This window comes from Protopterus annectens, chromosome 13.part0, assembly GCF_019279795.1.
Source record: "Protopterus annectens isolate FY-2018-M chromosome 13.part0, PAN1.0, whole genome shotgun sequence".
Taxonomy (NCBI): domain Eukaryota; kingdom Metazoa; phylum Chordata; order Ceratodontiformes; family Protopteridae; genus Protopterus; species Protopterus annectens.
Genome location: NC_056747.1, coordinates 501,159,904 through 501,183,725, shown reverse-complemented (window position 1 = coordinate 501,183,725; position 23,822 = coordinate 501,159,904). Strand labels below are relative to the sequence as shown.

At 38.1% G+C, this 23,822-nt stretch overlaps 1 protein-coding gene across 1 annotated transcript in view; it reads left to right on the top strand.

Moving 5' to 3' along the window:
- The window catches only part of LOC122787923 (dynein beta chain, flagellar outer arm-like), a 5,188,001-nt gene that overhangs the window by 3,071,727 nt on the left and 2,092,452 nt on the right, over positions 1–23,822 (top strand). The window contains exon 65 of the mRNA XM_044054850.1: positions 3,013–3,159. Coding sequence (XP_043910785.1) covers positions 3,013–3,159 — 147 coding nt within the window. The remainder of the gene's footprint in view (positions 1–3,012; positions 3,160–23,822) is intronic.

The window sequence follows — 23,822 nt, the reverse complement described above, 5'->3', positions numbered from 1 at the left end:
TTATTAGAGGACCCCACCCACCTTAATTTGCACCCCCGATCCCTCTTATATTCTTCTAATCAACCTTATAACTGTATCAGGGAAGCAAATGCTTCCCTTGCCCTGCTCATGAAGTCCCAGTCTCCTCTGTCAAATGCTTTCTCGGCATCAATATCCACCATTAAAAGTGGTATTTTATTACATTCTGCTTCCCTCTGGATCATTGACGTTCTGTTAATACTGACAAATGTTTGCCTCCCTTCCACAAAACCACACTGATACCTATCTATCAGTTTTGGTATCAATTTTGCCATTCTTTTAGCCATTACAGATATAAACACTTTATAGTCATGGTTTAGCATTGAAATGGGCCTGTATGAAGCTGGATCTGATGGATCTTTACTCTCTTTAGGTATTACCGTTACAACCGTCTTCTTCCAGGATGCTGGTACTTCTCTTCCTCTTAAAATGCTGTTAAACAAAACCTTCCAGCTCTTTATCAGGTTTTCCCTCCTAACTTTCAAACTTCCACAGGAATACCATCTATTCCTGGAGACTTTCCTGTAAATTGGTTATACATAGCAATTTTTATCTCATCCCTTCCTAACGTAACTGTTAGTAATTGAGCCTCATCTACCTCTAACCTTGGCATATTTAATTCTTTTATAAATATTTCCATTTGTACCTTTTCTTGATTTCCATATTTCTCTGTTTTTTTACAAACTTTCATAAAATTTCCGAAATATTTCTAATACGTCTACAGGGTCTCTTGTTATCTTCATTGTTATGGACTCCCTAAGTTTGATGAAAGCCCTTTCCACTTTCTGTTGCCTGAGTTGTTGTGCTAAAAGTTTTTGTGCAGAACTAAGCCTTATTTTGTGTCCAAAGAGGTATCCAATTTTATATTAAGCCAAAATATCTTCCTGTGTTCTTCTCTGGAACCCAGAAATGAATTAAAGAACCAAACAGTTGCTCCATTGAACTAGCTCATTTGACTGACTTGTGCTTGTTATAGTGTAAAAGAGATTTACTGGTTGCTCAGACCTCTGCATGAAGACATTCTGAGTTACAAGCTCTTATTGTGGGTAACCCGTATCTCATTTTCCACAGAGACAGGGTTTCTTTGAGAACCAAGCCTTATTTTATGCTGAAAGTGGTATCCATCTGATTTTATATTAAGCCAAACTAGCTCCCTGTGTTCTTCTCTGGATCCCAGAAATGAGTAAGAAAGGATACTTCATTCCTTGGATGTCCCCAAACAAGTCAGGTGTACTATCTTAACAGAACAGAATATTTCATAACTTCTGATCTGGTGTTCATTTCTTGTGAAGGTAAGAAGAAGGGACAACCTGTGCCAAAGAATATTTCCAAATGGTTGTGCCAAGCTACTAACTGTTGTTGTTCCTACCACAATGAAACTATTGTATGCAGGGTCAAGGCACACTCTACTAAAGCCTTGGCTTCATCTATGTATTTTTTTTTTTGAAAGAGTTGCACTCTGGAAGTATTCCAGAATCAGCAGCTTGGTCCTCTGTATATACTTTTAAAAAGCACTACAAGCTAGATTTCTTCTCCTGGTCTAGGTACTGCTTTGCTATGAGCATTCTTCAGGGGTTCCTGGACCTCTCTCTCCGTGGACTCCCAGTTTTGCTAAGCTATGCTAATCTACCCATATAGTATAGACTACTGCAACAGTGATCAATATGATAAATATAGTGCAGTTTTGTAAGTAAAATTACCATAATTATAGATGTTCAAATGATCGCTGCTTTAGTAGCCACTCTCTCTCCCTTTGCACCCCCTTGTTTTTTCATGCATATCTTGATGCTAAGGTATGGACATCTGTTTTTTGCTGTTCTAACAATGTCCTCTCAAGGCTTAGTCTTCCTGTCTAAGTTGGCTCCGAAGGGCTTGGTCCCCAAGCCCATGTTTTTAGCCAGCTCAGCTTAAGCAGCCTAATTAATTAATTTACATTTGTTGACCAGGAACATCCGACTGGACACAGATTCTTTTTCAGCGGAGGCCCAGGGAGAAAAGCTCCACAATAAAGAACATTTAGTTACAAGATAACAAGAAAGTATAGGTAGGCTTTTTGTTTAACAATAGCAGTAAAACAGACATAGTTCAATAACATATTTAGGTTAAGGACAATTGAGTATATACTACACACTTATAGCATCAGTGCCATTTAAGATGGCAAGTATACTAATAGTTAAGCTAGCATATATTCTACATGAATAACGGTACCTAAGATTACAGCTGAGATATAGGTTTACAAGCAATGTAGTTGGCTGTAACCACAGATAGTTAGTAGGGTGGAAGATAGGTTTAGGGTAGTTGGAGTAGAGATATTAGTGAGGGTTGTTACAGGGGCATGCCCATTGCTCTTTTAGATGAGATTTTAGAACAGCTTTGCAGTTAGTACATGATGATACAGTGGTTATAGTGTGAGGGAGGGTATTCCATAATTTTGCTATGGAGTAGGAGAAGAGTGCTTCTCCACCAGGGTTCTTGGCTCTAGTTACCTGTAATTGTAATGGTTTGGGCTAGTAGAAGTTACCCAGAAGCTTTGGAAGCTGGCCAGCTGTATATCCTTAGCAGTGTATAAACCATATAGGCTACCGCCACAGTGATCATTCAAACATCTACTGTTATGGTAAGTTTATTTATACAACTGTACTTTACATTAAGTAGTAGGAGGTGCAAGGGTACAGAGAGAAAAATGAGTACTTTGAATAGTGACTGTATGGGTTTGTTTGCAGAGAAATGTGATTTTCAGCACATTATTTTTTTGATTGTTATGATTTCTCACATTGTGGTAGCAAATGGCTACAATTTACAAAAATGAGCAATCAGTACTATTACTAATCATAAAAATTCATGGCATAGAGTATCACTTTTATATGGCCATACTTACAGAGATCACGGCACTTTTTTTTTGGAAATGCTGTGGCAGGTTTTAGGGAGTGTAAAGAAACTAACTTCACAATTTAACAACATGGTGGTCATATGCTTTCTTTCTTTTTATTTCAGGGGAAAAAAATAATTTTTGTGTTGACTGAAGATGAGATAGACACTGCGGTACTGGTGCACATCACTGACCTAGTGGTATCTGGATCAGTGTCTGATCTTTTTTCTGTTGAGCAGCAAGCCACAATTACAAATGCTGTACGGAGTGAGGTAAGTCACAATGATTATGGTGTATTGGCTCAGAATGCATAAATATCTGTTTTCATAGTAAAATAATTAATACATGGAAACCTATTTTAAGTCATATCATTATGCTCTTCTATATCTACATTTGTTATATATTCGCATTTTATTATACAGTGCTGCTGACTCACTAAGGGTTCAGGCAATAATACAATGTGGACCAAACTAATTTTGTTTGTAGATGACACTAAGAATGTGACATACTTCAAAAATGGAAAAGAAGATGGGTGGCTGCAGTGGCATCTGAAGAAATGATTTGTGTAGTTATACATATGGAATTTATTGAATTGTAATTGTATGCTTATGCTAATCAGGAGAAAGAATGGATAGGAAGGGTAAAGCTCATAGTGTTTTCTTCTTCTTCTTCTTCCCCATTCGGCTTTTCCCATTAGGGGTCACCACAGCAGAACAACAGTCCGCTGAATGATTGGCAGTGGAGTTTCACGGTGTTGGGTTGCCAGCCTGGTGCCCAACCTTCCACAGAAGGCACACACATGCACAAATTCACACTTAGGGACAATTTAGTGTGCCCAATGCACCTGCAGCATGTCTTCAGGATGTGGGAGGAAACTGGAGCACCTGGAGGAGGCCCATGTGACCACAGGGAAGACATGCAGACACTTAGAAAAGCAGCTTGCTGTGCTGTTCATAGGATTCCCCTGAATGATGACTGTAGAAGAGGCTGAAGGTTAACATAACGGTTAAAATGTTTACCTCACAGATACAAGGTACAAGGTTTGATTCTTTCCCTTGAAGAGAAATTTACTAGGCATAAAATGGCCTGCAAGGGCAGCTAGCCTAGTACATATTTACAGGTTCATAGGTTCATAGGTAGGTACTTGGCTATTGACCCTAGGGCCTATATAAGCCTAGCCAAAAAGGTACCCTGGCTTACGCCACCCAAGAAAATTATTTTCCTGTGCCTCTGTCAAGCAGAGCCCCAGAGGTGATCCCGGGGTGAATTTCCTATTTCCCATCCGATCATCAAGATTTTTCTTGTAGAGTGCTAATGTGGAGATTTGTTTGATATAGATAAGTAGTTTGTTCCAGAGTATGGGAAGTTTCTGGGACAGGAATCTATCCCTCCAGCATGTTCTGTTTATTGTGGTGACAAGGTTTAGGTCCCTAGAGTGTGTAGCTTGGAAGGATTGGGATTTCTTTAAGTGGAGCATATCCAACAGCTCTGGGTTTGACATACATTTGTATGTTAGGCAGAGATCACCTCTGAGCAGACGATATGCGACGGAGTAAATTTGCGTAGGGCATCTGATTGAGGCCAGTAATCATCTTTGTGAGATATTTCTGAGGCCTTTCCAGTTGTTGTAGATGTCTTGTGAGGTATATACCAAATGGGGCATTGTACTCTATAGTGGGCCTAATGAGTTATGAGTAGAGGGGGACAATGACCTCTTTTTTCCTGGATGAGAAACCTTTTGTGATGAGGTGTGCCATGTAGCAGGACTTCCTGACTACTGTGGTGATGTAATTATCAAAGGAGAGACTACTGTCCACCTGTGTCCCAAGGTCTCTTATCACACTTTCGGTGTTAAGTAGACTACTACCTATGTGGTAGCTCATGGGTACAGAGTTTTTCCAAAGGGGATGACAGTGCACATTTTGGCATTGAGCTTGAGGCTATGGCTTTGACACCAGGCATCTGTTGTCAGTGAGGCCCTTTTGTAGGATGCCCACATCATTAGGAGCTTCGATTATGGCTCCTAGTTTGCAGTCATCTGCAAACTTCATTAGCCAAAGACCTTCTGTGTTAGCCTGTACTTCAGAAAAGTAGATACTAAACAGGAGAGGACCCAGGACTGAACCCTGTGGTACTCCACTTGTCACTGGTCTGAAGTCGGATTTGGAGTCTGCTACTTTCACAGTGTGGGTTCTGTCAGTGAGCCAGTTGGGAACCCATCTTGTGACATAGGGATTTATACCTAGTTTACTGAGTTCATCTATAATTCCAGAGTGAGGGATGGTGTCAAAAGCCTTGGCGAGATCTAGATAGGCTGTGTGAACCACTTACCCTCATCTGCGGCTTTTGTGACTGCTTCAAAGAAGGCAATCAGGTTTAGGAGACATGATCTGCCTTTTATAAATCCAAACTGGGTGGGGTCCAGAGTTTGGAGATTACCATTGTCTTTATTTATAAGTTCCATGATGATCCGTTCCATGGCCTTGCAGACCAGGCTCATTAGGCTAAGGGGGCAGTACTTCCCAGGGTCTGTGGTGGCTCCCCCTTTGTGGAGTCAGATAACCATCGCTGTGTGCCATTCAGTGGGCACAAAGCCTGAGGTGAGGCTATGATTGAACATGGTGCTTAGGTGGGGTGCCAGTTCATTCTGTAGTTCATGTAGAATGCAGCCTGCGATGTTGTCAGGTCCAATGGATGCTGTGTTCCTGGCTTTGGAGAGTGTGTTTTTTACTTGTGCAGCTATGATTACAGGAACTTTGCATTCTTCCGGTATAGAGATGGGCCCTTTAGGGGGTGAGAGAGGGGCAAAGTTAGCACTGAACCTATCTGCCAGGATGTTGGCAATATCAGTTGGTTCTGTATATCTAGTGTCATTGTACTGTAACTCAGAGCAGATCTGAGTGTTGCCATTGAAATTTTTGACATAGCTATAGAATGGTTTGTGGTTGTCTTTAGAATCAGTGGCAATTTTGTTTTCGTAACTAGCTTTGGAAGATTTTATGAGGGATCTCAACTTCTTACTGAGGCTGACCGAGGAGTTCCTCCATTCATGGGATTTTACTCTTTTTTTGCAACAGTTTCTTTCTTCTGTTGTAGAGTTTGTTTATGGCAGGGGACCACCAGATTGGCTTCCTTTTTTGGAGGATAGCATCTTGGTTCTGTTAGGGATAGCATGATCCATGCACTCGTGTTAAGTGCTTATAAAGTGCATTTGTGTAGGATTCAGCAGTTGTACCTCTATTGTCCATCTGCATGGGTGTCGTGAAGTTTGCCACTTCTCTCTTAAGAAGTATGAAGATGGCTTTGGAGAAATTGTTTACGGTGGTTTCCCTAATAGGTGGTGGGGGCAGGATGTGGATGTCTAGGGTCATTAGCTTGTGGTCGGATCTGACCAAGAAGGAATTGACCTCTGGTGTGGAACACTGGTCGCCCATGTTGGTAATGACCAGGTCTAGGATATTGCTGCCCCTGGTGGGGGTATGGATAAGTTGATCCAAGGCATTGGAATAAGCCTATGAATCAGTCATACCCCTCAACTGTCCAGATTTATGCAGAATGTCCAGAGTTTTTCCTCATATGTTTGGTCTGTTCCTCATAAAATGTGTGGTTTTCTGGAAAATAATGACTTACATTTGAGTCTGGCACTTAATATCTTTCAGAAAATGAATGCTAACACAAATCCTATTATTTCTAGCAACTTTCTATGTTTATAAGAGCAATATTTAAAATCTGTCCCTATTTTCGGGACTTTGTCCCTCCATTATTTTTGGCTTTCTCTGGATTTTTTGTGCTAAGAGGTTGAGAGGTATGGAACCTATATAAAAAGGAAGGTATGAATGACAACTAGATGTTGACCTGAGGTGATGATTGATTTGTTAATTGCTGCAAAATGGATATACCCTAAAAAATTGTTTAGTTAGAGCTCTGCTGGAAATAGAACCTGAAAAAGAAAGCATGGAACAATCAGAAAATGTGTGGGATGGAAATGTTAGTATGATTCTAGATATTTAAATTTAGGAATGTGAAGTTAGATTATAAGCTTTGGAGGCTTTCATTCATGTGAAGGGAGGGATGAGGTGGCATAATAATTAAATATTAAACAGGTATAAGAGGCATTTATGTAATGATGGGGGTGGTGCTACTAACGGGCAAAAGTGATAAGAGGTTGAAATCCATAATTTTAAAACCTAAGAAAATATTACTTCTCAGAGACTGCAGATAAGTAGAATATTTTTTGAAGGAGATTATCTATAAGAGAATTCATTCATTCAGAAGTAAATAGTATGCTCTGGGGAAGAAAGACTCACATAATCCTGTTGCTTGCCTTCAGGCAGCTTTTCATTTGAAGATGACGGTTTCACTAGCTTGGGTGGAGGGTTACCAGTACAGCAAGAAATACTAATAGCATCCTATCTCTGTGCTTCTTTTATTTACAGCCCCTTGCCAGCAAGGAGAGGGTACCAATTCACTATGACATGTAGTGAAGTGGTTACACAATGTACTGTTTTTAACATAAGTGATTCATTCTTTCACTTTGCAAGCCAATGTCTTTGCATGTTTTTCTGTAATATACTTGTTCAAATTTATTGCTGATGAAAACAGCTGGAAACAGATGCAATGGATACGTTATACATGATCTGTAGAAGTGTTGTTCACTTCTATATTTTCTAATTGAGTTGCTTTTGACATCCATGTCCTTTTCAGTCTGTTGCGGTGGTTAGTCCCACTGCTATGTTTGTTGCATTGGAAGGGTGCAGAACAATGATAGGAAATGTCCTTACATGGGCAGTACAGGAAGCAGTATTGCTAATACAAACTGAAGAAGAGAAAGTTGGCCATGTTTTAATGTGGAACTGCAAACCAGTACTGCACTGAGAGAAAATAATGCAACAATAGCTATAAAAATGAAATACTTTTGCAACTCATAAATCATATTTTTAATTGTATAGCACTCAGGACAGAGAAACAGATGATGACAATTATATTAGGTTTAGTGCTTTCTTCTCCTAATAGAGGCTTCCTCAGAACAAACATACAATATTGACCCAGCCCTTAAATACCCAAAGTCAAATAGTCAATTAGTTTAATTTGATCACATGACACAGTGAATAAGCATAAAATATAAAGGTAAAAATATAAATGCCTCGCATGCCAACAATGGAAAGGATTTTAGGGCACAAAAGTATCTCTTTTATAAAGGTAATCACAAGTTCTGTTCTGAAAATTTTTGGAATGTATTCTTTGATTGTCTTTTAACCTGAAACACTTTTCATTTTTGTATTATATCTCCTTAATGTATTATCTGTTGTATATATTGTGAATGATATGGGCAATGTATAGTTGTATATAGTTTTTGTTGATGTTTGTACAGTGTTCTTCTGTGATTTGTATTGTTTGTCTATAAGATAATAAAATAAAAAGATTTTCAAAAAAAAAAAAAAAAAAAAAAAAAAAAAAAAAGAGAGAAAAAAAGAGAGAAAAAACTCTTATCCTGCAAGATGTTTTCATTTTAAAATACAGGCAATATTAATAGCCTTGTTTATACCTGGAGGGTGTGCAGCACCCAGTCTAAGCTGCCACCTTAGTTCACAAATGTCTAGGTGAAAATCAGTGATTTTCCCCTGCTGATCTTTAACTACATGGTCAAGTACCAAAAACTTGAAACAGTGATTATGGTGTTCCTTAATGTGCCTAACCAGGGCATTGGTAATTGTACCCTTCCTAATATCGTACGGGTGTTCACCTATTCGGGTTTTAAAATTTCTGGATGTTTTGCCAACATTAAATGTGGGGCACATCTCGCACTTAGCCAGGTATACTATATTTTGGTTAAAGCAATTGAAATGCCCTTTAATGACAATTTTCCTGCCATTGAGTTTAAAAGAGTCCCCGGTCTCTAAAATGTGGGTGCAAACCCTACATCTCCCGCATTTAAAGTTGTCTGTCGGTCTGTTGGAACAACCTACATGGGTCTCCTTACCCAACTCAAATAGATTTTTAAAACACCGATACTTTCTGTAAACAATCTTTGGGGGTATCTTGCCCACTTTAAGCTCAACATTGTTGTCAATGCTCAATATGTCCCAGTTGTTGGCTATGATGTCAACAATCTTTCCTGAATCTAGATTATAAGTGGTAATTAAACTCAAGCCGTACCTCGTCTTTTTTCTCATTGGCACATTAGGACCAAGTTCTGACCTAACCATTGTTGGTCCCTCCAAAATTGGTCTATAAATACCTTCATTACTTTTTCCTACTACTTCCTTACTGATTTCATCCAAAAATGCCTCAGGGTATCCCCTCTTGGTGAACATGCCTACTATAAATTCCACTTCATCTAAAAAATGGCAGTCCAGACTGACCATTCTGACTGCCCTGACCAGTTGGCCTTTCACGATGGACTTTTTTTGATGTAGGGGATGCCAACTACTAAACTCCAAATAGGAGTTGGAAAAGGTAGGCTTTCTATATATGCTAGAGCACAGTTTTCCTTGATCACTGTTCCAAGATAACATTACATCTAAATAGGAAATTTTATCTTGATTGTAATGATGGGTGAACCGCAAGAATCCAACTGTGTTGTTTATATACGTGAGGAAACCATTAGTTGTTCCTCAGTGCCCTTCCCCACCAAAAACAAGTCATCAAGATATCTGGTGTAGTGCAAAATATAGGGCCAATGTACACTATTTATGATGAAGTCCTGCTCCCAGTAACACATAACAAAATTGGCAAAAGTGGGGGCACACGAGGCCCCCATTGCTGCCGCAGTCAACTGTCTGAAGTACTGCCCCTCAAAATGGATAAAATTGTTACCTAAAACCATCTCCATAAGGGCAGTAATTTTGTTAGTAGAATCTTGGTCGTACACTTGAGTTTTTGCTAGCTGCCTTTCCAATCATTGAAGGCCCTTGTTGTGGGGTATGATGCCAAATAAATGAACTACATCTAAAGTGACCATAATCGTACCGGGGAATAAGGTGAGACAATCTAATTTCTCAAGGAAATGCCAAGAGTCTTTTGTAATATAACTATATTTTTCCAAATCCTTTTTCTACAGTCTTACTAATGAAACAAGTCTTCGATCTAGGTCCATCGTCAATGGGCCACATTTTAAGTTACTTAGAACCTTAAGAATTTTCGGTATTCCGAAAATGTTAGGTATCGTGGGGTGGTCGTTCTTCATGTATTCGGATTCACTCAGACTGATTTGGCCCTAAAAAAGCATGCCATCAAGAGCCAAGTCAATCTTTCTATAAGCTATGTGGATTTCATTAAGGGGACTCTCTCCATATGTCCCATCCATAAGTAACAAATTCATTTTATCTGAATATTCGTGTGTATTCATTAATTCCACCCCACTCGTTAACAAACTCACCAAATATGTTACGCTCATTAGTAGTTAAATTACCGTCATTGGCAAACTGAGAATAGTTGAAGTAGTGCCTCAGATTTTTCTCACATAGCCTTTCGTACATAAATAATAATTTAATAAATTTATCCTTCCCATTGTTGGCATGCGAGGCATTTATATTTTATTTTATATACAATCTATATTGTTTTATAGAATACATTTTTAATATGTTTTAACCTTGTTATCTTTATATTTTACGCTTATTCACTGTGTCATGTGATCAAATTAAACTAATTGACTATTTGACTTTGGGTATTTGAGGGCTGGGTCAATATTGTATGTTTGTTCTGAGAAAGTCTCTATTAGGAGAAGAAAGCGCTAAACCTAACATAATTGTCATCATTTGGAGCTGTTCTCTGCTGTGGTGGTTTTTCAGTTCTACAGTTCTACAGTTCGTTTCTTTTACAGAGAAACAGATCTTTACACTCTAGGTACTAAGAAATAGCAAAATTACTTTCATGTCTTTTCCTTTCCAGTAAGTGCTGCCTGTCACTCACAAAGATCCAGCAAGGTTTATTCACTGCAGTGACAATTTTGGCACCTCAGGAAGAGTGTCGGGGATGGCCTATCAGTAGTTGAAGAGCAAAGATCTAGCAAGGCTCAGTTACTGCATTATCTTGACACCTGCAGAAGAGCTTGGGGTTTGGTCTGGTCTGTCAATAGTTTTAGGTCTACAAATTGTTACCAGTATAACTGCCTGACATTTACTTACTTACTTTGGTCAGAGTTGTATAACTGTTCAGAATAGTGTAAAGCAGGCTCAGGAAAACATAAATCTGGGTCAGTGAAGGGAAACAGAAGCAGTCACATTACAGAAGGTGTATAGGATGAGTGGGTCTATCAGTACTGCATTTCAGTGGGATCAGAAAACAACATTTCTTTTTGACTACTAGCATAACTCATATAGATAGGACTTGAGTGGATTCTGGGAAGGATAAACAAAAGCAGCAAACAAAATCAAATTAATATGGGGAATCCCATGATAGATATTTGTGGGAAGGAAATATAAACATTTAATAAGAAGCATTTAGATGGATATTTATGCACTAAAACAGCTCAGAAAATAAAGATACTATGTTGTGTCTTTCGGCTGTTCCCAGTTAGGGGTCACCACAGCGGAACTCCAGTCCGCTAATGATTGGCAGTAGATTTTAATGTGCCGAGTTGCCAGCCCTGACACACAACCTTCCACGAAGGTACGCCCATTCATGCATGTTTCCACGCAGAAGACGCTCTAGCTGAGAATCTAACAGGGCAACGTCATACTGTGAGGCGACAATGCTACCGCAGCACCACTAAAAAACACATTTTTGAGTTCTAAAGTGACTGTTTCCTTTAATGTGGTTTTGAGCAACATATCTTCCTTTAAACTCATGCTAAAATATCTGTCTCTTAATCTACATGATTCCAGAATTTCAGCCATGTAGACATTAAATCCTTTTGAAATCAGAACATTAGGGCTTTCAATACACCACTTCTTTCCCCTTGTGGATCATACTTATATCTTATGAGCGCATGCTTTCTACACAGAGTGGAGAGTAGGTATTTTGACAGTGGTCTCCCAACCCCAGCTCAAATCATATATTTTTCCAATTCTATTTTCACTTTAGCACGCATCTGTGCTGAGTAATTTGGGTTATATCCAGTCATGTGTGTCTTTGTGTGTAGCCTAGATTCATACATACTTAATAGGTTGTTGATCCATGAGGATCTTAAGAAGCCTAGCCCTGCATTCCCTGGTAGATATCAGCCCTTACATTTTGCAATATGAATCTATAAAGACATGCTACACAAGCATATGTTGGGCACTTATGTGTGTCCCCTATCCATGAGAGCTTTTGATGCCAAACCAGGGATGAATTTGTGATTACTCATCCATTCATCTAAGTTACATTTGAATAGAGTAATAGAAGTGCGCTACTTTATGTAGACAGAAAGCTGTTTTCATGGGTCTACCTGAAAACACCGAAAGTCCACAACGCGGACAATGAGAACACCGACAACCGAGATGATCGAAAGTTGAGAATCCCGATGCTGAGAACACCAACATGTTAAGGTAAGTGTGTGATAGGGACGGATGTTCGGGTCAGGGTGTGGGTAAGGTAAGTGTGTGATAGTGACGGACGTTAGGGTAGGGTGCGGGTCAGGTAAGATAGTGATGGGCTTTAGGTTTAGGGGTGGGTTAAGTGAGTTAGGGTTAGGGTGCGGGTAAGGTAAGTGTGCGATAGTGACGGACTTGAGGGTTAGGGGCAGATTAAGTGAGTTAGGGTGCAGGTAAGGTAAGTGTGCGATAGTGACAGACTTAAGGGTTAGGGGCGGATTAAGTGAGTTAGGGTTAGGGTGCGGGTAAGGTAAGTGTGCGATAATGACGGACTTTAGGGTTAGGGTTTGGGTTAAGGTTAGTGCATAGATAGTTGTGTATGTAAGGTTTAGTGTAGGTTTGTAAGGTTTTTGGTGTGCTTGTGTTGTGTGTGTGTTTTTTGGGAAAGGTATTTGTTTTGTTGATTGTCGGGATTGTGGTTTGTCGGGCATGTGAAGTTTCATGTTTTTGAACTTTCGGTTTTGTCATGTCGGTTATTTCGTTGTCAGTGTTTTGGCATGTCGGTGTTATCAGGTAGACCCATTTTCATACCTATCCCAGCAGCATGTTGCATTAATCTTGCAAAAGAGATTGAGGTCCCTTGATCAGGTATTTCTGATGCCAGTGGACTTCTGAGTGTGAAAGAAAAGTGACTTTTGAGGCTGTATATGCAAGCAGAAATTACCTTTTAGTAACCTTTTAGATAGAAAGAAGAGAGACAAGTCTTTGAGATGGTATGTGTAGATTTTATGATTTAGGCCGTTTTTTTTTTTTTTTTTTTTAGTGAAGAACCATTGTGGTCATTACAGCTGTGACAGGTATTTACAAAGATACATAATGAAAAGGGCATTATACTGAATGATTAGCCTAATGAGTGCTAAATACAGAGGAACAATTATGCCCCTGGATCTGGATACCATACCTTTCGATATAAGCTGTGTGATGAAAAATAACTTTTTATTAATAGTAGGTACATAGTGAATATGGAAGGTTCATTGTCAACAAAGGTTCCCAAATCTCTAACTGCTCAATGGTAGGAGTCTAAACAAAAAAATCCACTCTCTAGAAGCTCTGTTTACCTTAGAGAATGCTGACATCTGTCCAGTCACTGAGACATGGTTTAAACCCACCAAGAGCACTCCAGCAGTGCAAGGTTATAATGCCTTCCACACATTTAGACCAATTACTACACAGATGGGGACTAAAGGTGGCACTGTCTTGATTTATATCAGAAATGAATAAACCTAAAGGCTGGTCAAACAGGACAATGCATTTGAGCTACTCTGTGTTAAATCACCATAGGCAAAATCCAATACCACTTCCTTGTAAGGTATAGGTCCCCCTCTATGACCCAAGAAACCCATACCATGTATTTAAACTTATTGGAAACACTCACCATCCAACCCAGTACCATATTCATGGGCAACTTTAATTACCCCATTATTAACTGGGAATCCTATATGACACTAAACATACAGGCACCGTGATTCCTGGATTTTATAATCATAAGCTGCCTGGACCAGATTATCAATAGACCAACTGGGGTGCAACCATACTAGATCTGGTCCTCACTAATATGGAGGAGTGTTGCACACTCCCTAGTGTAATGTCTTACCTGGTAAGGTCAGACCACAAAATGGTCTATGTTGAAGTAAAAATAAAACCTCGACTCCCAACTAAACCTGGAATATTCAGGAATTACTCTAAGACTAACTTCCTGCTATTATGTAATAACCTGGCAAAATTTCAAGCCCCCATAAACTCTGAGAACACTGCTGCCTATGCAGAACCGTTCACAGAAACCCTATAAAAGCATGTTAATAGCGGCATAGAGGCAGCTGTATCCACCAGGAAGAAGTACAGAACTAACTAAAAAAAACAAGCCACCCTGATGGAATCGCAAAATCAGTAGGCTGTATAACAGAAGGACGAAAATCATGGCAAAAATTAGGAGGTGCAACACCCAGCAGGATAAAGGCACTCTCATCAAATGAAACAAATAACTCAGAGGACAAATAAAGTCTACCAAAGCCAAATTTAAGGTAAATTTGGCCTCCTAAGCCAAGGACAACCAAAAGCATGCTTTTAGCTATGTCCCCACCCTCCAAGGCAATACACTATTCTGTGCAGATCTCATTGTAAATGGAGCCACCTATATTGAACCAGAAGATATAGCAAACCTACTAGCCAAGAAACTCATCTCCAACTTTACCCCTCTATCCCCCTCAACTTTCCCTCAGGAAATACCATCAAATATAACTCCTCATACTATCACTAGGGAACAGGTTCTTAATGCTGTCTCTATGGCCAAGAACACTGCATCAGAGGTCCTAGACAATATCCCAGGATGCCTTCTAAATAGCATATAACATGACCTATCAGGTTATCTGGAATTTTTGTTTAAATGTAGCCTCCAAACAGGCTTCGTGCCTGTTGAATGGAGAACAGCATAAGTCATCCATCTGCACAAAGGTGATTCATCTACAGACTGTGGAAACTACAGACCTGTAAGTCTCACTAGTCTTATATGTAAAGCAATGGAAAGAATTATCATGGAAATGATCAGTAGTGATATAGTAAACCCCCAGACACTGAAGCAAATCCAGTTTGGTTTCATCAAGGGCAGGACATGACTACTCAACCTGGTGGACTTCTTTGAGAAGGTCTCCAAAGCAATGGGTGAGGGCAAAATGGTTTACACTACCTACCTTGACCTGGCCAAGGTATTTGACACAATGTGACGACCCACCACTGGACAGGTAATCAAGGAGCCTCAATCCTCACCACTGGCAACAGTGGGGAATATACACTGGGAGGATGACAAGTACACACACAGTATTTCCAGATACAGCTCCCTGTGTCAAGTGCAATTTCCCTTAAGAGCACACAGAGACCACAGTCAGTCTGGGGCTGGTTTCTCCCTCTTTTTCCAGATCCCCAATAAGACTCCCCACTGGCACAGCTATAAGGTTGAGATCTTAGGTGAGTGGCCAAGCCAAGACCTCCAGCACCCTCTCTGTTCAATCAGTGCTTCGTGTCCCTTCCCAAATAGCTGACACACACACACACTCTTTGAGGTTTGACTTGTACACACACACACCTGTGAAAGGCTGGCACAGGTTTACGAGCTATGCCTCCTTTTGCCCAGACTATAAGATAGTTATCACTGCCACCAGCCAACTCCTTATCTGCTACTTTAAGGCCCTTAAAAAAGGGTTTGCAATCTTACTGTGTAATGTTATTATTAATACAAATGGTAGTTTGACCAAGAGCAGGGCTATTATGAGTGGCCCACAGTATCCCCAAATAAATATGTAAGAACTCTCAAATTTTAAATATGTCTCACAAAGATCATCCACAATGAAAAGTTTAAATATATTTAATAATAAATAATAAAATAACAAGAAAATACTCAGTATATGTTCACAGTGACATCAGATTCAAAACTACAGGAAATATTTAAAACAACATTGCAGGACAGTCTCAAATAAATAAAGAAAAACATCTAAACTATGCTTCACCGAGTTGATAGCCAACTGTCTCACATGATCCAGGAAGTTAGAATTGGAGAGTCCACCTCTACAAAGAGGCCAGTCACAAATGGAGTCCCACAGGAATCAGTCTTTAGACCACTTCTTTTTGGCATTTACTTCTTTGAAGTCAAGGCCAATGTCAGTGGTCTCTTGCTGACTAAATTTGCAGATGATTGCAAATTAGGAGCTGTCATTGAATCCCACACTGACACAACCCCTCCCTAACCCTAAGGTCCATAACTACCGCACACTTCCCCTACAAAGATATACCCAAACAAAATAAATAATACACATAAATACATTTAACAAAACCCTGCTTATAACACTACACTAAATCTTATACACATTACCTATCTATGCACTTACCTTAAACCGCACCCTAACTCTAAGGTCCGTAACTATCGCACAATTACCTTATGGAGCTATACCGCAGACGGGCCAACCAAAACACTTAGACATTTCTAATTTCGTGGTTTTGCACGTTCGACAATTACGTATTTTGCGCAATATGTGTCGATGATTTCGTATTCGCGTAAACGGAGTTTCAACCATCTAATAGGAACCCGTCATTTTGATAGTTACAAAGGGAGTCATGCTTGATGAAGGATAACAGTACAGGAGACGTGTGTGTGTCTTCTGTACTGATCTTGGTATTTAATTCACAGCTGGTCCTTACCTTGCATACACTGCTTGCCAGAATAAGCTGTAGCTCCATTAGCTTTGAACTGGATTAAACCGGTGTAAAATAGATGGACAAATTAATAGGCAGTGACCTTCTTTGAGAACATCAGTAAACAAGATAATTTTCTCTCTACAGACCATCTTATCCTGACTGATAGTCCTCAGTTCACAGCTCTTTATCATATCAAATTTTCGTTAGAATTAAAGAACTCACCTCAGTCTATTTATTTATTTGAATTTCTTTACTAGGGCAAAACACTGATCTCAATAGACCAGTTTTAGTCACAGCGCATATGAATAAAGTACATAAAATACAGAATACAAAACTAAGAGTATACAATAGAGTCTGGTAAGATGGAAGACCTACATACAATTATGAACAAGTTTTACAGACAACGGAAAATGAAAAAGCAACTGAACACATTCACGTACACACACACACACACACACACACACACACACACAGGAAGGGAGTTTAATACACGGGAATGCAACAATATTCATTTGCATATTTACATTTGTACAATGTGAGCAGTGAAAAAAGGAGGAAGAAGAGAGAGAGAAAAACAGAGGAGTGGGAGTTGAAAAAATGGGAGGGAGTGCTGGTGGATTGCATATTGCTTTGCAGCTAAGTGTGTTTAACTTTGGTTGTAAATCAGAAGGAAGGCTGTTACTTAATGGTTTAGGTTATGTGCCCTTTAGGGAGGTATTTTCTTTACAATTGATTCCTTCTGTACAAAGGTAGTTTATAAATGCCTGGCCCTCAATGTCCTGTTTGGATGCATAGCATCATTATTCTTTCAGGAAAACTTGACTAGGCTTAGAAGCCTCCTGAGTTATTAGCCTAGTAAAGTCTGTGAATCTTTGAACCTATGAAAGGTCCAGAACTTATCTCTCCTTCTATAGTTACTTGTAGAATTTTTGACACAAAATTATATTTTAATTCTTAATGGTTTTACATTTCTCATCCAGGTTCTTTGAAGTTATCATTAAACACCGTTTGAATTTCTTAGTTGTACTGACTTTTTCAGATAACTTTGCAACAAACATGTTCATCTCTCTGTTCTGCAGTTATTTCTGTACTTATTTGTTGATTGACATTTGATTACTGAAAAAGTCTGACTGGGTAGAAGCCCATTTACAGCGGAGACCTGAGGAGAAAAGCTCCAAATTATTGCAAAACATTTAAGAATAGTAATTTTACAGTCTTCAAAAATAAAACAAAAACCTGTGCAGTTTAAACATAACAAATTAGACATAATATAAAAACAGTGGTTAAAATCGATACAAGGTATATGACAATCATTCAATATTTAGAGAAATGTTAGACAGTTTGTAGAGAAATTAAAGATAAATTAGTCTAATACAAATAGGAATTGCATTGTGAAGTGAGGGAAAAACAGACTTATGGTATATTTAGAGAGAGTCAGAGAAACACATTAGATAGCAGTAAGGAAGTAAGTGAATAAGGGAGACTAAGGAGGTATATGGAATGAAAAGGTACTTGTTCACATTTAGGGATATATTTTATCCTGGATTTGACCATGAACAGAGACAGATTTTAGTTAGGAAGTCCTTCAGAGTGGTTTTGAAAGGTGGGAGGGAGGGTATAGACCTGATGGATACGGGTAAAGAGTTCCAGGCCTTAGCAACCTTGTACAAGTACAGGCAAAGCCCAGCAGATTTGCTAGCTTTGTAGACAGGCAGGAGTTTTTGGCCGTTGTATCACTGTTAGCAACTGGGAACATAATTGTGTAAAATGTTCTTTAGTACTGGACAGGCAGATGTATGCTGGATAATTTTATAGGTGGTAAGAAGTTGTGTATATGTTAGTTGATATGGCAGGCCTAACCAGTTTATACTTTTCAAAGTTGTACAGTGGTGGGTTTTGAAAGGTGTCTGTGCTGCTAATTTAGCAACGTTGTTATAGCATTGTTCAGGTTTTAAATTTTGTGAAACCTATAGGTTAATAAGGATGGGAGCACCATGAAGAAGAGTGAGGAGCTGATAAGTAGTGGCAAGTGTAGTTTTAGCTGTGTCAGTGAGCATGTTTTTGGCTCTGTAATGCATCCCTAGTTTTTTATGTGTTTTTCTTGTGCAGTTATTGTATATGAAGGTCTAATGTAAGATTATCATCCATTGTCACCCCTAATAGTTTGCTATGAGAAGTGATTTCAATGGTTGTATTATCAAGAGAGAGGACTTTAAATTTTGTTTTTTCATGACAGAAGGATTTGGGGAAAAATGTAGTAGTGTGGTCTTTTTTGGGTTGAACATGAATTATGAGTTACAAAGCCATGTTTCAGTGGCTGTTAAAGCTTCCTGAGTAATTTTCTTAAAAAGCAGCAAAAACAACTCCAATAACTGTCAAGAAACAGTATAAAATAAAAAGCAGTATCTTTTGGTTCACTGACACACTTTATTGGAAAAAACACACAGCTTCAGTTAACGCTTTCGTCTCCTTCACCTCTTAAGAGATTTCTTCAGACTGAAATTCATCACTTATTATATTCATTAAATACCTTAATTGCTTATAACTTAAAATCACTATCCAATCCAGATTAAAAGAGCCATTTCACATGATATAGTAAATCTAAAACTCATAACAATAAAAATAGTGTAAAATCAGTGTCTTAACCCCTTTCTTTTCAAGCACATAACAAACTCCTCTCTGTTGTTAAGCCTAGGGTAAAAGCATGCATTTAGCTTCACTTGCCAGCAGTATTCCAGCCATCCTAACTCTTCTTCTACATTAATGATGTTATTAAAGCTTTTCAGTGCTTGCAGCACTACACATTTAAAATTTACTTTGCATTTATTTTCTTTGTAATGTTTACATATAGCATTTGTATCATCACCACTGGCAATAGCATACTTATGCTCATAGAATCTTCTATTGAGCTCCTTGTTCTTTCTCCTACATAAAATGCCTGACAGTCCTTGCACATTAATAAATAGACCACATTTTTGCTTTTGCATGAAAAAGTCTCTGGTATTCTAACTAAATAATTGCCTACTTTAACTTCATTGGAATCTGTATACAAATAATTGCACATAATACAATTAAAGCATTTAGACATTCCTTTTCTACTTTCGACTGGTATATTTCTGTTCAATTTCTTCTGAAAAATATCTTTGTAATTTTTTGCTCTTTTTTGAACAAATATAGTCCCTGTGCCAATTTTCTTTATTATTTCATTATTAGCCTTGACAATTCCCCAGTTTCTACTAATAATGCCTTTTATAGCTTTGGAATCAACACTATTTTGTACTGCCTAAGCAGTCCTATGAGTAAATTCTTTTCTATGTATGTTGTCACCATTAACAGTCCCTCTTTCCTCTATGACCTTATCTAACATACTGTCCATTTATTTTTTTTGGATACCCTCCATACTCCATTCTTTTACAGAAATTGTTTGCTTCTTCTAAAAATTCATGATCATTCTTGGTCAAGGTATTCATTTTTTTTAACTGGCCTTTAATCATGTTTAGTTTCATTTTCTTAGGGTGAAGGCTTTAATAGTGTAAATACATATTATTTTGAAACTCCTTTTTATATATTTTAGATGTTAATTTAGTGTTTTCTTTATAAATGGTGAGGTCCAAAACATTAATTCTGTTCTTATCATAATTACGAGTAAATTTCAGAAAACTACACACATTATTTATATATTTCAAAAACTCTTCTAATATTTCAATAGAACCTCTCCATATTAAAAAAATCATCAGTAAATAGATATATCTTAACTATGTATTTATTGAATTCACTATTAGCTATATTAGCTTTCTCCCACCCTTGCATAAACATAATAGCATAACTGGGAGCTAAGGCTGCTCCCATAGCCACCCCATTTGTTTGAACATAGATTTGTTCATACAACTCCATATAGTTATAATAACACCAGGTCAGTCATTTCCATCAACAGACTAATTATATACACTGAAAACATTTTAGATCTTAGGAGTTTGATTCTTACTGTTTCCATACCATCTGTGTTAAGGATCATAGTATAGAGGAAGTTTATATCCAAAGTGACTAACAAATCAATTTCATTTACTTCTACTCTCTGTGTTTTATTTAAGAAATCAAAGCTATCTTTTATATATGTGCTATTTTTTGGTACAACCTTTTGAAGGTGCTTATCTACAAAAACTGATAAGCCTTGCAACAATAGGCCTTAATGGGGAGTCCTCCAGGTTTTTATGGATCTTAGGAATGCCTGAGATTCTACTTATTTTTGGGTTGGTATTAGTCAAATTTATTCTAGTTTTTTCATCAGTTCTACCTGTATAGAACCATTCTTCTATACAGGAATCTACAAGGGCATAGCCTTTTTTTACTTCTATAAATGTAACTTTTTTATAGAATTTTTCATCTGTTAACATTTCTCCCATTTTTCTCTCATATTCTTCCCTATCCAGTACAACCAGGGATCCCTCTTTATCTGCCTTAAATATCAGTATTTCTACATAATTTATCAAAGCAATCTTTTTCAGTTTTAGTGAGATTATAATACTTGAAACCAGCCTTATTGTCTAATGTTTAAACTATTTGTGCTTCACAGACATTTAGGAACATTTCCAGTTCTTTACATAAAGGTGGGTTAAAACAACTAGGCTTGTAAAATTCCATTTTTAACATCATTCTGTTTTTCAAACATAATATCAAAGTTTAAACACCCCACATAGTCTCTCAGTTCATTTATTGCAGTTAATTTGTCCGCTGTCTGAGCTGGAGCAAAATTCCAGCCTTTGCTTAAAACTGAACAGTCATCTCTTGGTAATTCATACTTTGAAAGATTAACAATTTTAAAGTTTACAGTACCTATATCCTCCATGCTGGGTTTGTTTTCTTCCAATGCCTTTTGTATTGATTCATCTATGCATAGCCGTTTTTTGGTTGCTTTTTGTAGTTTTTAAGGTTGTCGTTCCTGCTGCTTGCTGTTACTTGGGTCCAAGTTCTTTCATGTTGCTTTACCCTTTGATACACCTCTACTACTTGTTGGCAGTCATTAATGGGAGGTGTTGCTGTTTTTTTAGTTTGAACTGCATTAATATTAGCATTCGCCCCTATTGTTTTTGGTCTAACTATTTGTTCTGAGGTTTTCATTGCTGCCAAACATTGTTTCTCATTATATTTTGTTATTTCACCAGCACTAATACCAGTCTGGTTGCTGGATTTACAATTAAGTCTCTCTGACCTTCTCACTGAGTTTCCTTCTGCTTCACTGCTCTGATTAGCATCTTCCATCATCTCGTTACTGCTTCCTTCACTCTGCAGTTTCAGCCCATATGCTGAGGTCACTCCTCCTGCATAGTCTTTCTGATCTCTGTGAAACTTTCTCAGTTTCCTTAGGCTCAGAATGTCATCTAGTTTTATTAAATTGTCTTGAATCAGACACATTTTATTCCCAAAATGATCAGATGAAGTCTTTTCTTTTAGTCTGGCATAGTTCTTTTTTACGTTTCCAGTAATTGATTCTAATTTGATGTTATTATAGTCACGCAGTACCTCCATGTACTGCATCAGCTCTTTGGTTGATCTCGAGCCACTTTTCTATGAAATCCATTGGCAGATCATTTCCTGCAGGCAATTTCATTATTCTTAGTCCTTTTGGGATTTATTGATTAGTTAGACAGTTCTCAAAAAACAAATTATCCCATTGTAAACATTTAATCAGCACCAAATCATTTTCTAGATTCTTAAACATTTCATCAAGATTGGACACAGTTGTCACAGACACTGATACTTTATTATTATTATTATTATTATTATTATTATTATTATTATTAAATGGATTGAATGGTGTAGCAAGACATCCATTTAGGATGTCTTCACTTGAGTTTCCATTTGTGCTCACCTTCCTTTGGCTTCCGGCTAATACATTGCTTGTTCCTTCTTGGTTCACAATGAAAGACCCCATGGGAGTGTCATTCAGCATGCATCCTGCTTTAATTGTAATATGTGCAATAATTTGTATAGAAATTCCAATAAAGTTGAAGTAGCCAATTATTTAGTTAGAATACCAGGGACTTTTTCATGCAAATGCATAAATGTGGTCTACTTATTAATGTGCATGGACTGTTTTATTTAGGGAGAATGACCAGGGAGCTCAATAGAAGAATCTATGAGCATAAGTATGCTATTGCCAGTGGTGATGATAAAAATGCCATATGTAAACATTACAACGAAAATAAATGCAAAGTAAATGTTAAATGTGTAGTGCTGCAAGCACTGTAAAGCTTTAATAACATCATTAATGTAGAAGAAGAGTTAGGATGGCTGGAATACTGCTGGCAAGTGAAGCTAAATGCATGTTGTTACCCTGAGCTTAACAACGGAGAGGAATTTATGTACTTGAAAAGAAAAGGGTTAAGAGACTGATTTTACACTATTTTTATCGTTATGAGTTTTAGATTTACTATATCATGTGAAATGGCTCTTTTAATCTGGATTGGATGGTGCTTTTAAGCTATAAGCAATTAGGGTATTTAATGAATGTAATTAGTGATGAATTTCAGTCTGAAGAAGTCTCTAAGAAGTGAAGGAGACAAAAACGCTGACTGAAGCTTTGTGTTTTTTTTCCAATAAAGTGTGCCGGTGAACCAACAGATGCTGCTTTTTATTTTATACTGCTTCCTGAGTAATTTGTTGGAGGTGTACCATGTTGTCAGATGTGCAAATGAGAGTGTAATCATCTGCGTATTATATTAGGGTGGCCTGTTGTATTGACGTATAGAGGGTGTTGGTGAAATTGCTAAAGAGGAGGGGACCAAGGCTAGAGCCTTGTGGTACACCGGTGGTAACTGGGAGGTAAGGAGAGAGTGTGGAGTGCCATTCTACTGACTGATACCTATTGGCCAGTTAGCTTTTTAACCACAGAAGGGTGGGCGAGAGAGTCCTAGTGAGGACATTTGAAGTAGAAGTTTGCTGTGGCAAACTATATTGAAGACTTTAGACAAGTCTAGAAATAAGGAAGAGCTAATTTGCCATTATCTCTAACTTGTTGACAGTATCTATATAAGTTATAAGGGCAATGCTAGTACTGTGGGAAGGACAGAAGCCATGTTGTGTAGGGCATAGGAATTCTTCCTGCAGGAGATAGTCTAGCAATTGTCTTTGAACACATTTTTCAAGTATTTTGGTGAGAGGACATTAGACTGCTATAGCACTAAAGTTTCTTCCTTTGTGCAGAGGGATGTGTGACTTTTTCCAGAGAGAGAGAG